Source organism: Trachurus trachurus (assembly GCF_905171665.1).
Source record: "Trachurus trachurus genome assembly, chromosome: 6".
In the NCBI taxonomy this organism is placed as follows: Eukaryota; Metazoa; Chordata; class Actinopteri; order Carangiformes; family Carangidae; genus Trachurus; species Trachurus trachurus.
This window is the reverse complement of record NC_139897.1, coordinates 27,127,344-27,144,994: the sequence shown is the minus strand read 5'-3', so window position 1 is coordinate 27,144,994 and position 17,651 is coordinate 27,127,344. Positions and strand designations below refer to the sequence as shown.

The window sequence follows — 17,651 nt, the reverse complement described above, 5'->3', positions numbered from 1 at the left end:
GTAGTTTTACATTTCCTGTAGCAACAACAGCTCAGTGTCAGCCAATCAGAAGGTGACGGTCTTGATGTGATGTGATGTGTCTGTCTGATTGATTGATTGATTGATTGATTGATTGATTGATTGATTGATTGATTGATTGATTGATTGATTGATTGATTGATTGATTGATTGATTGATTGATTGATTGAACCGTTTCGCCAAGAGATCAATGACCACACACACATGGCGAAACGGTTAGCAAACCCGCACAGGGCAGGCCAGAACAACGTTGGTCACACTTGTATGCTTCAAACGTTTTGTGTTGTGTCTTGTCCTCAAATGTTTTGTGTTTTGCCTCCGCTATATTGCAAATGAGGTTGCTCCTCAATATATTTCCGAGTTGATTGATTGATTGATTGCTTCCTGAGTTATTCGATAAATGTGCAACAGATTTCAAGTAAAGCACTCAAAGAAACGATATCCTGAAAGTTTGGATGATGGGTCGAGGTGGGCCGTGCTGGGCCGTGCTGGGGTGATGATGCATATTTGTGACATCACAAAGTTACAAAAGCCACAATGGTTCATTTTAAGGCTCAGTTTTCTAAACTCCTAAGCCGTGTGCATTTCCCTCTGGACTGAGCACAAGCCATCTAAATCCATACTCTCCATTCAAAATGTGACCTTTAAACACAAAATGAATTGATATTCAAAGAAATCTTTATTTGCAGCCTAGAGGGTATTAAAAGGTTTTCAGCTGCAGGGTCTGGGTGACGGTTGTAACATGAGTTCACTCCACCTCGAGCACTGAATGCGATGCTCTTAATTGTACGAGGCACTTTGCGGTGGCGCTGGGAGCATTAATTTTTCATCTTCATTTTGAGACTAGTTTACACAGAGCTCTTCACGTAATCTTCCAATTCCTTTGTTTCTCGTTTTCACTCCCTCGTGCTGTCGTCTTCCTGCACAGCAAGATAATAACCCTCAGCGTGCGGTGACGTCAGGAGCTGATGGGCACAAGGCTTCCAGCTGAAAGCCATTTCCAAACCCCAAGGAGCTTGTCACGCTGTGACACAACCAGGTGATAATTTCCTTGGAGGATTTTTCTGTGTTTTTTTATTATTATCTCTCCACAGAGCAACTGTGGTAACAATCAAAAGGAATTTATGGCATCTAGGAGGGTGTGATTGCCGAAAACGGTGGAAAATGACAGCAAAATAGCAGAGCGTATTGAATTAATAAATTGCCAGGCTTGAAAAATCTTGATCAAAATTGGACGTTTAAACCACAACAATGAAAATCTGATTGAATTCGAGAGGTCCTCGCGGTGAAGCACACTCGGCTTTTGTCACAGCTTTGTAGCTGTCGAGCTTCCTCGTTGTCAATCTGACGCGATTTGAACCTTTTTACCATGAGCACGCTTTTCAAAAGGAGTTCAGGACAAGACGGTTGATGTGAGTTAAGTGCACAACATGCAGCCGGGGAGAGAAAAGAAAAAAAAAAAGAAGCAGCAGCAGCGAGTAGAGAGGCGGCGTTGTGGTTTATTTGGTCCAGTTCACACACGCAGTGCATAATGGATATTTAACAGCCCCGGCCTGCTGGAAGTGTGCTGTGTCCTGAAATGGCGCTGGGGACATCTGAGGGAGTGTGTGACTGCCAGAATGACACACCCATTAAAACACACTTAGGTTCATTTCACTGCCCTGGATTCATGCCCAAAAAAAATGCACAACAATGCACATATGCTTTCCTCTTATCAGTGGACATTCACAGCATCAGATATATCTAGGAATATATGGCGGTTTGGTTTTAGGTGTTTTAGCTGCTGTGCATCTTCTTCGCTGTGAAATCTGGGGTATCAGAAGCGAGCATGTTTCCCTGTTGCCTCTTCCTCTTCTCCTGCTCTGAGCCCATCCTGAATTATTGAAACACTAGAGGCGCCTCGCTTTGTCTCGTATCATTGCAGCAGACACCCGTGACTCCAACCTGAGACAGAGAGAGAAAGAGAGAAGTGAGATCAACTTCATCTCCCACAACACGAAGTAGAGAAAGTTGTTTAATTGCGGGGCAAAAGGTAATTGTAGGTCAGCGGTCTCAACATGGCTTATGGGCGGGCACACGGGGAAAAAAGCTGCTGCTGAGTTCTCACAATAGAGACGGTGGCGGCGGAGGCAGGGCTGCGAAGTTAAGAGCTCCACCTGAGCCACTGGCGTCAGGAGGACTCTTGTGCTCGATGTAGCCATCAACTGCAATTCCTCCGGAGTGGCTCTAATGATTCTTCTCATCATCATGCTGCGCTCAGCTTTCTCCAGCAGAACACTGCAGTTTACGGGGGAGACACGCCGCGCATGCAGGGGGAATAATGTGACACATTCAGCTTCAGCAGTAGTTTCTGCAAAAAAAGAAAAAAGTTAAAGTTACTATTAAGTTTATTCCAGCCTAGTGCAAATACATGGGATTCAGGGAATTACTGGCAAATATACTGTGACGCTGTTCGTCATATCATCATCATACAGTATCTTGCCAATTTACTGGGAGATGTTTTTCCATAAGGTCTCTCCATTATCCCAGAGGCTGGGTATAGATGGATGTACTGTAGCCTCTGTGACCTTTCTGAAGTTTCTGGGCTGCTCTGCAGGAGCCAACTCAGCTGTGCTTGACCCCAGCTAATGCAAAAATAAAGTAAAGATGTGGGGCGTATGTGCTTAGCTAAGACTTTTGTGCATAGTTTTAAATTCTACAAAAAAATCAGCCCTCTGCTGTGGCCACAAAGGGAAGAAGTCATGTTTATTTGAAGTGTTTGAAGGGAAGTGGAGCTGTTTAAGGGCCGGTTCCCGCACACACGGGTTTCGGAGTATCCGCAAAAGAGTTTTTTTTTAATCGTTTTGGCATTTTGACGACATGGAAGCGGCTTTTTGTCAGCCCTAATGCAGTATTTTTTGAAAGCAGGTCACAGAGTGAATAAATCTCAAAACGCCACCCCAGCGTTTTCGTGTACAAAACCAAAACGCATCTTTTATGAAACGATGATGTCATAGCCCCACCTTTGAGCCACACTGCTAAACTTCACATAGCAACAACAACTGACGGATACTGCACCTGAAACGCGTCATTGAATCGTCTATGTTAAAGGGATAGTTCAACATTTTGGCAAATTGGCCCATTGCCATAATCCCTATAGTCATAGCAGTAGGTTCGTTACCTTTAATTGTCAGTGCAAGCTGTTATTAGAACGGCGGAGCAGAGCCGTGAGCTGCTCAGAGCTACACTACGGAGGCTAATGGGATTTCTTGGTTTCCCTCATCAAACACAATCCAACAACTTGTTTTTTTTTGCACTTCCATCTTATTCAGCAGAGGTTGCTTTTGCATCATGATCTACCATCTGCAGTCCACTTGTCTCATTTACCACCTCAAACACTAGTCTTGGACTCACTTTGTTTAGCATCTAATATGACAGATGGCTGATATGGCTGAAAGTTTTCATACTGCAGAAAAAAAAAAACGCTGACTGGGAGCTTCACAGCAGATTCTCCATCTTCCCAAAACTCCAACACAAACAGAAAGAAGTGGCAAGATGCTTTAAATACAAAAAACAAAAAGTAGAGTTCATACAGTTGACAAGCAACAATTAACCATCTCTCAACTTTAAGCTGATTTGTTCATCCACTCCGGGCCGTTTAGCCTCTTTGGCTTGTTACACTGTTTAAATGAGGAAAAACAGCTCAAAATGTCAAAATTGCTGATAATTGCCTTCCACATTAAACCACAATGAGTTGAAAATTGCACAGAAAAGGCCACGGTGGATGGATATGTTAATTCCAGTTTTCAAGTGTGCACAAAGAGGTATTGACTCTGAATCCCCGATGAGGCCGACTCCCGGTGCAAGTGATCGATGTGTGTGTGGTCATTGAACTGAGCTTAGAGGTAGTTTGTATTCTATTAGGCGTCTCCGGGGCTTTGCAGCGGTGGAACAAAAGCACATGCTGATGCCTAATTGCTGCCAAAGAAAAGACCAATGGCATTGTTACATCTGTATGGATGCTGCTGCTGCTGGCTGTTTGTGGGCTTTTTCTCCTGCAGTCAGTCACTGTCGTACAGATGTGTACAGATGTGAAGAGAGGGGGAGGGCGTCGAACATGGTGTGAAACCTGCTCTATCAGCTTTTGTTGCTGCTAATAAGCCTCTCTGTGACTTCTTTTGTTTTATCTTGGATGGAGGACAGCTGAACAGACCATTTATTTATTAATAAGATTAATGGGGATGGGTTTGCTGTGTGACTTTCTGTCCTGAGCTCGTGACGGCAAGTGGGAAGTGACATGTAATTAACACTTTGACATCCCAACGTAACCCAAGTTAGACCTGCAAATCTGGAGGTTGATTTCACTCTGTGTGTGTCTTGATGTTGAATGTGTGTGTGTGTGTGTGTGGGTGGCTAAGATGTACATCTACCAATTCATCCCTACAATATTATGAAAATAAATGTCTATAACATTATATTAGAGCTCAGTCAGCACTCAAAAAAACTGAATATGATTTTCTTAAAGGTCATATTTGCTGTTGGTTTTGAATGGATCACACATATTTATTGTGTCCAGTCACTGTGTCTGCTTCTCCTCCTCTGTTATTACCTTCACCCAAAAAGAGGTTATATTTCCACCCGTGTCTGTTTGTTGGTTTGTTTATTTGTCAGCAGGATTAGGGAGAAAAAAGAAAAAAAGAAATAAAAAGACCGAGCCAATTTTCACTGAACCTGGCAGAGGGAGGGATAGATGGACGGGTCACGTACGGGCCGGGGACGGACACATTCAGTTTTCTTGGTTCAGATCCAGATAATTCAGTGTGAATTTGAATGTTTTTTTTTTATGTTGTTGTTTGACAGAGGCCTAGCCGGAGGTCTGCACTTGTATAGCAGCTTTGAAGTGATCAAAAAAGACCAAAGCTTCAACAAAGTACTATGTCAGCTTTACTGTTCTCTTCACATTGGTTTATACTGTATAGGCACTGATTTTTTTTTTTCTGAAAACTGGTTTGTGAGTGTGAAAATAAAGGTCTCCAAGTTCAAGTTCTGCAAATTAAACCAGTTTCCAATCAACGCCTGCAAGCTTCTGTCACCATTGAACAGAGAATATTACAGCTTTCAGGTTCCTTCCTGTTAATAAGTTTAGTTTTTGTTTACTCCTCCATTTTCACCAAGTGCTTTTCTCATTGTGACGGTGTAAGGTCTAGCCTTGAGATATTAATTATCATGATTTGGTTCAATACTAATAGAATTCAGTTTAACTGAGTTGTGACAATCAGTTAATACTTGAAGTGCTTTGGCTTTGTAAATGGGAACTTTTTGAATTGTACTTAATCAACAAACTATTATAAAGGTTGTAAATATTCACATATACTCAATTGAGTCTATTTTTTATATACTAAATCTCTTATCTTTTCTTTTTCTTCTATGGACCATAAATCTGAAATAAAGTGAACTAAACTGAAAATGTAATTCACTCCTCTTCCCTTGAGTCAGAGAGGCCTCTAATCTACAAACAGAAAAAAAAGTCACATTATAACAACAAAGAGGAGTGAGGTGGATGATAAGAGCGTAGAAGCTCTCTCTCTCTCTCTCTGTGATTATTCAGAGCACAGGAGCGTACTGATGCTGGCGATCAACCTGAGGGCTAAAAATACCAGTGGCACTGAATAAATCCAGCAGCCGCCAATTATATAGTTTCATTGTTATTAGCAGAGAGACATATTTTAATCCATTGTTGAGCGCATCAATATCCTTAATGTCCTGCAGCACCTTCAGGTGTGGGTTTTTTTTTCTCTCATGCAATTGGCCAATCAGTGGATTTGGTTCACATCCTCCACCTCCCTCCCAGGCTCATTACCCCCCCCCCCCCCCCCCCCCCCCCCATCCCCATATCTCCATCACACTCCATTAGAAATCTGTTGAAGATAAATGATGATCCTACCAGACAATAATCACGTCATACATGGTGGTGTGATCTCTCCAATTAATCCTGATGAAGAGACAAAAAATGACACGTGTGCACGCAGCACTTTGAGGCCGACACCATCTTTCTCACACGTTCCTTCCTCTTGTGTCTTTGGGTGCAGGTCCCGGCAGCGACAGGGCGAGCAGCATGAGGCTGCTGTGGAAATCCCTGGACAAGATGAGGTGTCTGAGGAAACGCTCCACCATCCCCTTCCTCGGCTTCCTCATCACCTTCCTCCTCTTCCTCAACCTCTACATCGAGGACGGCTACGTTCTGGTCAGTGCACATTGTGTCGTGTTCGCATCCTTATTAAGTGTTATTATTAACAAACATTAGAAATTTAGATGAAGCACTTACTCTGTATTTTGATAAGCAAATGAGTGCAAATGTGTTTTTAAAAAAACAAAAAAAACAAATGTGTTGTTGTGTTTGTTCACTCCGCCCATGTTGTCCCTTTTATAATTGCTTGTTTTTTAAAAAGGAAACATGTTTAAATTTTAATAACGTGGACCCAAGTTGAAATCATCCAGATGATTTATTTCTTATTCATGACGGCATCAAAACTTGGTGAACACAGAACATTATCTGTGTTTGTTATTTTAATTATTGAGTGTGGGGAGTTCACATTTGCACAGCTCTCCGGTTGCTCTTCTCAAGTCCATTTAACTCGGCTGTGTAAACCCGCCTGGAGGGTGTTGAGATTCCCTTTGTCTGGTTTCATCAAAACACACACACACTGTCACGTTTTCACAAGATGTTTTTAATGACGACTTTTAAGGAAAGAAAAGTGGGAATTTTTGTGAATTATTCACAGTAGAAATTGAAATTTCCAAGAGGACTTTTATGACAGCTTGTACCCTCTCTCCGTCTCTGTGGCGTTAACGCTGTGTTTCTCATGTTGTCTTCCAGGAGGAGGATAAAAGGCAGCTTAGGGAAACATCAGTCCACCCTCCGAGCTCGGAGCGATACGTTCACACCTTCAGAGACCTCAGTAATTTCTCTGGAACCATTAATGTCACGTATCGTTATCTCGCTGGAACCCCGCTGAACCGCAAGAGTAAGTTTAGTGTTTCTTTAAAGAGGAATTTACATTGACAATTTTTTTTTCTCTGTCTCTCTCTCTCTCTTGAGCTCCAGGGAGTTACAGTAAGTCACACGAGCGCGAATAAGAAGTAAAATTTAAAATGTGTGATGTTGGGATTTAAAGCGCGACCATAAAATGTAACTGCTCCAGAGAGACCCTCTTTTTTTTTCCTTCAAAATTAAACACTACACACAACTCTCTCTCTCTCTCTCCACTACACCATGTTTTATTCACTAAATGTTCCTATTGCAGCTCTGACAGACGCATGCATTGAAGAAAATAAATTGATCATTTGTATTTCTCAGGAGTGGTTTGACATGATAATCAAAACTGTATTTTCTCGCTGTTCCCTGAGCTTTCAACCACAACTCACGGCATCCAAAAGAAGACTGTATGTAAGGGAGGAGAGCTGCTGATAAAAAAAACAGACCATGGAGTCTATTTAAAGTTAAAGGGATAGTTCAACATTTTGGCAAATTGGCCTATGCAATAATCCCTATAGTCTTAAAGGTTCGTTACCTTTAATTGTCGGTGCAAGCTGTTTTTAGAACGGCGGAGCAGAGCCGCAAGCTGCTCAGAGCTACGCTACGGAGACTAATGGATTTTCTTGGTTTCCCTCATCAAACTGATCAAATACACAATCCAATAACTCCAAAACGCTCTGGTGGACAAGTTGTGACCTGCACATTCACCACGCTATGAGATAATAACAGAACGTTATGAGACAGAGTTGTTTTAGAGGTAAATTCGCCCTTCGGGTGCAGTTTATCAGCAAGCATGTCTCTGCATTTGCCTCGAAAACAATTCTGTCTCCACCGTTCTAAAAATAGCTTACACCCACAATTAAAGGTAACAAACCTACTGCTATGATTATAGGGATTATGGCAATGGGCTAATTTGCCAAAATGTTAAGATTATTTTGTCCAAGGTTGAGAACTTTCACACTTTCCAATTACAGAATATGTTTGATTAAAGTAATTATATTTCATCATGGGAACAGTCTTGAGGAAATGTCTTTAATCCATCATTGAATCTTTAGTTTTATAATTGGTACAACATATAACAAGCATATAAAGTGAGATTAACATGTGTTTCTTGATTTCAAAGCAGGTCTAGGTTCTTTTAATTAATCATGAACACTGTGAAAGGATCAAAGCCTCAGTCCACAGAGAAATTCACACAGTCTGTATTCAGAGACTGAACCTTAAAACCAGCCGTCAGAACTTCCTGTGACTTTGTGATGTCAAAAGCTGGTTCCTCTCAATGTTAAAATGAAATCTGCTATATTTTTATTTGATAATTTACTTGAATGGGCTGCTCAAAAAACATATAACTTTTAATGGATCAAATCTCAACATAAAACACTGAGACGTTTTTGAAAAATGGCCAGTTAAGGACAAAATCGTTTAACGCGATATTGGACCTTTGAAATATTAAGAATGTCCATTGCATACAGTATGTGTTAATATGATATACAATTTCTTTACAGAGTACCTTACCATTGGACTGTCGTCGGTGAAAAGAAAAAGAGGGAACTACCTACTGGAGACCATCAAATCCATCTTTGATCAGTCCAGCTACGAGGAGCTGAAGGAGATCGTGGTGGTGGTCCACCTGGCAGACTTTGACCTGGTCTGGTGTGAGAACCTGGTGCAGGAAATCACCAGGAAGTTCGCTCACCACATCATAGCCGGACGCCTGCTGGTGATCCAGGCTCCAGAGGAGTATTACCCATCTCTGGACGGGTTGAAAAGGAACTACAACGACCCGGAGGACCGGGTCCGTTTCCGCTCCAAGCAGAACGTTGACTACGCTTTCCTCCTCAACTTCTGCACCAACCTGTCCCACTTCTACATGATGCTGGAGGACGACGTGCGCTGCTCCAGGAACTTCTTGACGGCGCTGAAGAAGGTGATCACCTCCAGAGAGGGCTCCTATTGGGTGATGCTGGAGTTCTCCAAGCTGGGCTACATCGGGAAGCTGTACCACTCCAGAGACCTGCCGCGTCTGGCTCATTTCCTGCTCATGTTCTACCAGGAAATGCCCTGTGACTGGCTCCTCATCCACTTCAGGGGTCTGCTGGCCCAGAAGGACGTGATCCGCTTCAAGCCCTCGCTGTTCCAACACATGGGCTACTACTCCTCGTACAAAGGAGCGGAGAACAAACTGAAGGACGACGACTTTGAGGAAGACTCCATAGACATTCCCGACAACCCCCCGGCGAGCCTTTACACGAACATCAACGTCTTTGAGAACTACGACGCCACCAAGGCTTACAGCACGGTGGACGAGTACTTTTGGGGGAAGCCTCCGGCCACCGGGGATTTCTTTGTCATAGTCTTTAACAAATCGACCAAAATTAGCAAAATTAAGATTGCTACCGGTTCCGACGACCGACAGAATGACATTCTTCACCACGGAGCTCTGGAGGTCGGAGAGAAACTGGTCGGGACTAAGAAGGGAAAACAGTGTTCGTCCTACATCACGTTAGGGGAGTTTAAAAACGGCAACATTGAGGTTCAAGACGTCGACCACAAGATTGCCTTTGATATCGAGTGCGTACGCATCGTGGTGACCGCCAGTCAGAAAGAATGGCTCATTATTAGAAGTATAAGTCTATGGACTACACAACCTCCCAGCCAATGAGGACTGTACACAAAGACTCTTAGTCAGTCATAGAGGCAAAAGTTTTTATTATTATTATTAGTATTATTTGTTAATATGTGTATTTCCGGGTTTATTTATTCATTTTGTATGTATTTATTGATACTCATTTTGATTGCCAAATCAATCTATAGTTTTTTATACCTGCAAGTTGTTGTAACCTTAAGTGGAGCATCGTCCCAGTCATCCTTAAGGACTGTTCAAATAACCTCAGAGTTTTCATGACGGTACGTTTTTCTTCCAATTTCCCACAGGCCCTTATTTATTTCCAGTTTTTGATATATATCCTTAACATAGGGCTGGGTGAGATGTGTGATCTTTTCCTGTCCGGGATAAGGCCTTCTTCTTTTTCTTCTTCTTTCTTCTCTACTGTCAATGTCAACCAATCTTATGAAAAGACCAAACTCCAACAATGTCACGATCCCACCACCGAGTACTGCCGAGTCGCCAAAGTCTGATATATCATATTCCTCTGGGTCAAAAGCTCCACTGTTGCACTGGGTGACATGTTCCTTCATTGCTATGAATATCCACACACACACACTGTAGGTTATTTTGAGTCACAACATCCTGCTGCAGTAAATATTCACTCGAACACCGAAATAGTGTGTTAATCCACCGCTGAAAATAGTCCCCAGCAAGAGTCCTGTTTACTCAGGCTTTGGTAATGTAATGCTGAAAGTTCTGGGCAAAAGCGGTTTAAGGAAAGAAAAAGCAACTATATGTGTATGACCTATTTTTAAAGATGGATGTCTTCACAAGCAATGACACATTTTGGTTTTGGTCTTTTGTAATTTGTTGGCAGTAACAAATACATAAAGAATCAGCATTAATCATCATTGGTTCTAAGGGAAATGTAATTTAAACCTAAGGATGGTCTTATATAGAGGGAAGTCATCACGGTCATTTTTTTTTACTCTCAATTTGTTACATCATGAAATATTAGTATTAATACATCAGTGTCAATACCATGAAATCCATTCACCCAGCCCTAACTTGATGGCATATTATACATATAAGTCATTATTAGAGGAAGATGTAATTACTTCTGAATGTTTTTGAAGGCTCTCCAGAAAGGTGGGGAAAGAGGAACCGCAAACTACTACTACCACTGATTTATTACAGTTCATTTCAGTACAATTGAATCAGTTCAATTAAATTATTTCAAACCGCCAATTACACTTTAATGAGGGGACAGACAAGGATAGCTGTTAGGAAGGGTAGCTTAATCTTCTATAGGAAAGTAGTTCTCCTGGAAATGATCGTCCAATTAAAGCTATTGTGTCCGAAACGCAACTTTTCATGACTGGTATTAAAGCCCTCAGAGAGAATGTCCCCGCCATGTGACCCCTTAATTATCACCCCCCCCCCCCCCCCCCCCTTTAGAAATAATTAGAGGACATTGTTGCCTTGGATATTTTGTCATGTTGCGCCCAACTTTCTTTCCATTTCAAAATATTCCTTCTCCGGTGTAATTATCTTCTCCGTTGTGGCCGAGGTGGGCGTCTTGAGTGGGCTGCAGCTCTTTTACTAGCACTGTATGTTCTGTCCAGGCTGCTGACAGGAGAACAATGTTTGTTTTCACCCATCTTCTCCAAGAGCTGAGATTAGATTGCACAGTGAAGAATGGGGCCAGGTCTGCTCTTAGGGCTCTCTTTTTTTTTCTCTCTCTCCTCTCTCCACCACAGCACAATTTTCCCCTAGTAAATTGGTCTGTGTTTGCCTCACACTCTACACCAGCAAAACAACATCTCCCCTGGAGCTATAGGATCTCAATTCGTTCTTTCCCCTAGTGTTGCACTCTCACAACTCCAATGTTTCTGCTCCTACATGGTTGCCTCTTTGTGATCTTTGCTCTCGGTTCATACAGTCTGCTGCTGCTGATGCCGCTGCCCTTTTTTGAGGGGTGAAACTTTGCTTCAGATGCTCAACCCTCGCTCTATGATGCCGGCTAACAGGCTAAAGGCTAATATTTGCAGGAATAAACGCTATATCCATCGCTATGTCGCTCAGAGCAAGCCAAACCCCGCCCACTTCGGGGGAAAAAATAAACCTTTCACCCCCCACCCTCCCCACGTTTGTGTAATTACAATCTGTCAGCGAGCAGACCTCGGCGACAGATGATGCAATAAAGAGGTAAATGTTTACATAACGCTGACGTTCCTTAGGAACAAGAGGTGGAAACAGTTTGTCGCCATTAAGCATGCGGTGGCGACGGCTTTGTAAAGCTTTGTTGCTACCCACCTGTTCCGTGTTGTTTTTCCCTACTGTGCGACAGGGTCTCGTCTCGTGTCACAGATCGAGACCTTTCACAGATTGGCTTGTAGCAGCGCCGCGAAATCCTTCCTCAGCAAATCTCCCCCGTGCTATCTGAAATGAAATTAGAAAGCCCACCAACCCCTCACAATGTGGCTTATTGTTTTTCCTCAGCATTTCCCTGGGAACGCAGCTTTTCATTTTGGTGAATGATTCTGTGACCCGCGTGGATCAGCTCCTCTGAGAGGGGGATCTTTTTTTTTTTTTTTTTTTGCTTTCAACGGATGATGCTTTTTGGAAAACACATTCTGCATTGTGCTGCGTGTGTGGTATTCTTTATGACGCATGCATGAATGGTGCCAATTCAGCCCCACCCCCACCCCTCCCTTCCCTACTCCCCCCCTAGTATTACCTGCTTATGAGCTATAAACACATGATGTCACCGCAGGGCAGTTAGCTGTTTTACAAGTGTAATGGATGGCTTTTGATACACCACACGCCAACTGTTGTGTGTTTGCGAGGCGGGCTGATATTTCTGGAGGAGAAAATCGCTGCCTGATCTTTATTTGAAATAAGACGCCGGCCAAAAACTAGCTGCACGCTGCAGATTTATGGACAGATTTACATCTTGGGGATAACAACAACAAGTACTACAACAGCTGCATAAATTCTCAACATTGAGTGAACAGTGTGTACAGGCTGACGTCTACATTTTACCTACGGCCATCCACGCTGCCCATTTGTCTACAATTAAAAACCCTCTGCATCGACATGCAGAGGCCCCTGAGAGGGAAACAAACACAAGGAGGAGGAGGCAACGATTTAAAGATCACCATAAGGCTGGTACATGTCTAAAGTTTGTTTAATATTATTGGCTTGTGAGGGTCAAAGTTCAAGTTATAAATGTGAATATGATCTGTGGGTCCTGAGTTGTTTGAAATGTGAGCTGTCTTCTAGTTGGAGCATGTACAAAGTGCATGAACAAAACAAAAAAAAAAGCATTTTCAATGGATAAAACAACTCCTTCTTTTGTACATCAGGATCTATGAATTATTGTTCAGCTTCTGCTAATGAAATCGTACTTTTGGGTTCGTACATAGAAGAAGCCTACCAATACTACCTTACTTACAGGTTCGGAGTTTCACACGTGCTGTAATATTGTCAAGTGGAGCGAGTGTGTTAAGATGTTGTTCCTGTTGTCCGTTTTACTTTCCTTCGTTCTCTAAATGGTACTGTACTGTAAGATGACATATATTTTTTTACATGTATCATTTCAAATGTATTGTATATATTGTACTTAAAGACGAAATTAGATTAAACGAATGAATGCCCTTAAGTGTGTGGTTTGCATTGACTGCTGAGACGCAGCTGTGTGTGCGTGTATGTGCACAGGAAGCTCGAGGGAGCGCAAAATATTGAGTAAGTGTCTGATGTGTCAGGCCTTGATTATTGGCTCGAGAGCCTGGAGGAAAACAAAACGCTACTTACATGACCCCCAAAATCAAGAAATGCTGTTTAGCTGCCTTTGTCTTTGCCTGAGTGGTATTTTTTGATCCGTTGTTAAAAAGGTTTATACCTATATGGAAAATGTACAGTTAAAGTGCACATTTTAAACTAAAAAGGAAAATATAACTGGCATTTGCAGTTCCTTGAAACTTGCAAGCCTCGTCGACTCAGATCTCGCTGTAGCCGAAAGCAAAATCCATACATTATTCATTTCAATATTCATACGGTTTCTGCGTTTTTTTTTTCTTTCTTTTTCTTAACTGCATACTTAATGAAGGTGTAGGGATGGTTCTTACGGGAATACTACACTATTTAAATCTTCATGCTCTTTGTGTATTTGTCAAAAGGGGTCAGACATTTTCCCTGATATGAAGTGCACAGTCAGACACCTGGGAACGCGGCTGTTGAGGAAAAACAGGTGAGTGTGGAGCAAACGAGGCTGTAGGTGATGAAGCAGGTTATTCAGAGCGAGTTGTTGGTATAAATAAATAAAGAGTTCTCAAGCGAAGGCCACACAGCAAACTCAATATCTTTATGGCGAGCCGGTCCTTGTTCGACTTACACTGTGATGAAAAATCAAGTGTTTAACCACGTCCATGATGCTTTTTATATAGTACAAGTGAAATAAGCAGTCAGCACCATGACTGTGTAGTTTCACCTTGGAACTGATGTCTCCTTAAAAAAAAACACAAGAGAGCCATTGGGTAGGATGCAGCTAGCAGCTCAATTAAAGGAGCATTTTATCACTTTAACTTTTGAATAATTCATTAAATAAAAGTATTATAGCTGCAGTAAAAACATGTTTAACTGACACATCACAGGCTGGGAGCCCTGTACTCCAGGTAGGAAGTGAAGTGGTAAACGCTTGAGATTCCAGGAAAAGATTTGACTCAAGTGCGGAGCAAGTAAAAGGTGGTTTAATCCAGATAAGGGACCATGGAGCAAAAGCACATGGAAAATCACTTGGTCCAAAAGGAAACAAAAAACACTCAGGAAATGCCACAAAATTCAAAAAGGAAACAACTAAAATCAAGTCCAACAATCAGATCATTTGGGGAATCCACAACTCGCATCCAAAAATGGTCCAAGAACCAAGGTTAGACAAGTCCAACAGCTAAACAGAGATATACTCACAAGACTCAAAAACAACCAAAACAATAAACTGTGAGACCAAAGGACAGAGGATGACCCAATGAGAAACAGATGTGCAAAAACAAGACAAAAACATTCAATAGCGGCATTGAGTGGTCAGCAAAGGTCTGAATGGTGACATTTAACAAAATAAACTTCAAATAAAGGCCCACTGATTCACTTTCACTCTATCATACACAGTGGTGAGCACAGAGGGGTCACAACACATAAGGTGAAATGGCGTCAGCTGCATTTGCAAGCAACAAGTGCAGATTATTCATCATCTTAGCAAATGAGATGTATTTTAAAACTAAAACATACTGGTGTGGCTGTAGCCTTCCTATTCCCTTGAATGAGAAAAGTGTTCTGCTGGTACTGTTTGAATAAAAATATGCATTAAGACATAATAGAATAATCATAGTAAAGTTGTAATACTGTAACCCTTGGCAGAATTTGATAGCACACGCTACTTGGACTAACTCCTAGTAGATCCTAGTCCCCTATTTTTGCTGCTGATTGGGAAAACTTGACATCTTGACATCATCAACATTTAAAGATGTTGTGATCTCACTGGTTGTGAGAAAGTTTGATGAATCCTGGAGGTTCATAGAGGAGCATGCTACATGTTGATTAAAGGGATAGTTCAACATTTTGGCAAATTGGCCTATTGCCTTAATCCCTATAGTCATAGCAGTAGGTTCGTTACCTTTAATTGTCGGTGCAAGCTATTTTTAGAACGGCGGAGCAGAGCGGCGAGCTGCTCAGAGCTACGCTACGGAGGCTCATGGGATTTCTTGGTTTCCCTCATCAAACTCATCAAATACACAATCCAACAACTCCAAAACGCTCTGGTGGACAAGTTGTGACCTGCACATTCACCACGCTATGAGATAATAACAGAACGTTACGAGACAGAGTTGTTTTAGAGGTAAATTCATGCAAAACCGCTAATGTGCGTTTCCTTCAGGGACAGTTTTTCAGCAAGCAGTCTCTACCTGGAAAACAAATAGCTAAAAAAATAGCTTACAGTACACCAACAAATAAAGGTAACGAACCTACTGCTATGACTATCGGGATTATGGCAATGGGCAAATTTGCCAAAATGTTGAACAATCCCTTTAAGCAGACTTGAACTGGTTGTTTAAAGAGCAATGAGAAATTTTCAACATGAAGAGAATCCATTGCTGAATGTGAAATTAATATATAAACGCTTCATCGGAGGTTAAGGGAGTAAAAACAGCTCAGGATCAACAAATCAGCCTCAGTGTTGTGGTGGCGACAGCTTCGACAGAGGCCACTCCTGATAATGGAGCTCAGGTTCATACTCGGCGTTACACCTCCAGGCTTTCACCGCACCGACACCATTTCAGAGACCTTAAGTGTTTTGTCACAGCTGTGCCCACCACCACTCTCCATATCCTGTCCTTCAAAGTCATCCAGAACCAAATGGAGGGTAAGTGTACACGACGGCGGCCGGGTTATACCTGAGAAACCACGGCTAATGCGCACTATGACGGACGCCACAGCAACAAGTAAAGAAAAAGAAAAAAACCAATATCCCACTTAACAAGGCCTGCAGAGGCTGCACAGCAGGGGGACGCCGGCCAATCAATTACTCTTGTTGCCATGGCGCCTGCCAGCACGTTACCTACACAGGAGGGCAAACCCCCACATGATACCGCAGGCTGATATGGATTGTGCGGATTTCCTCATTTACCTTTTGATCTGTCCTGCATGCTTTCCTGGCTCTGAGGAGGAGATTTTAATTCCACCGCACATTCGACATCCATCTATTAAGAAGCTGTGTGTGTGTGTGTGTGTCAGTGTGTGTAGGAAGCAAATCAAAGGAACAATGGACACTGCTCTTTTTTTTTTTCTTTTTTTTTCCCTGACATCTTTTCCTCTCTCAAGGTGCAGGCGCAATATGTTTTCAAGCACACGCTGGAGCAACATCAAAGCTTGTCAATATTGTTTCTGCGGCTCATTTTGTGCTGTGTGTGTTTGCAGCAGCGCGGACCCTCATGAGCCAGGTGCACATCACGTGAAGGCTATAGGCTGGGGGGGGGGTAAAAGACATATTGGTGGAGCTGAAGAGAAGAGCAGTGAGCAGACGAATGGGCGAGTACACGGGGATTTAAAAGTATTGAAGCTAAGCTGAAGGCAGGGAAACACGCAGCAGGCTCAGGTGATGAATGACTCGTAATAACCTGGTTAGGAACCTGTAATTGTGTTTTGGAGGTGGAGGGGTAGAGGAGGGGTGGAGGTGATGGTGGGCCTCAGGGTTCAGGGGCTCTTGGGCTGATGAGCAGCCAGTTATGGTTGATGTAACCATGACGCCTGAGCCGGGCGGAGCTGCTGGGTATTGAACCGGTTTTCATGATTGGAAAGAAACAGGAAATATTTGTTTGGAGGTGATGAATTAACGTGAGGAGAGTTTCTCTAAAGCAGTTTCTCAAACCTTTTCAGATCAACGACCATTTAAAGAGGAACTATGCAAGATTTGTACTTTAATTATACATCTTTGGAGTAATTTGTGATGATTAAATTACTTGTTACAGGGAGAATAGAGGCTCTCTGCCTTCCACCTACAGTATAGCGTCTCTTGGCCGAAAACCAACCGGTATCACGAGAAACATGGACTGCTCTTGTTAAAGCAGATATCAGCTTCACGGCCGTTTCGGCTAATGCTGCGTTCAAGGCAGGCTTTTGAAACCGTAAGTTACAGCTTCAAGTCACAACTACGACTTGGTAGCGTTCCAGGTAACCCGTAGCTCGTGTTTTTACCATCCTGTTGTCTGTGAAAGTTCCCTATAACGGCCACTCGTAACTTCCGACCCGTGAACTCGTACCAGATCGAACTGGTATGACTTCACAGGAAGGAAAAACACAAAGTATGAGTTTCTTTGAACGCACCATGAGTTAGCAGCCCCCGCCCTTGTCAGGCATCAATTGGTCCTCGTGCTACGTCACCACATTCACGCGCATCCCTTGGCTGCACACACAGCCCTTCATGCCGTTCTCTCTCCTCATTGGATAACACTTGTA

The 17,651-nt window shown here is 42.6% G+C and overlaps 1 protein-coding gene across 1 annotated transcript; it reads left to right on the top strand.

Moving 5' to 3' along the window:
• Positions 1 to 6,112: 6,112 nt before the first annotated feature.
• Positions 6,113 to 9,695, top strand: mgat4c (mgat4 family member C; the record flags this gene model as incomplete). The annotated part of the gene is made up of 3 exons (XM_083972900.1): positions 6,113 to 6,241; positions 6,875 to 7,022; positions 8,539 to 9,695. The coding sequence occupies 3 exons, from the start codon at positions 6,113 to 6,115 to the stop codon at positions 9,693 to 9,695; spliced, it is 1,434 nt and encodes a 477-aa protein (XP_083829026.1).
• Positions 9,696 to 17,651: the final 7,956 nt, after the last annotated feature.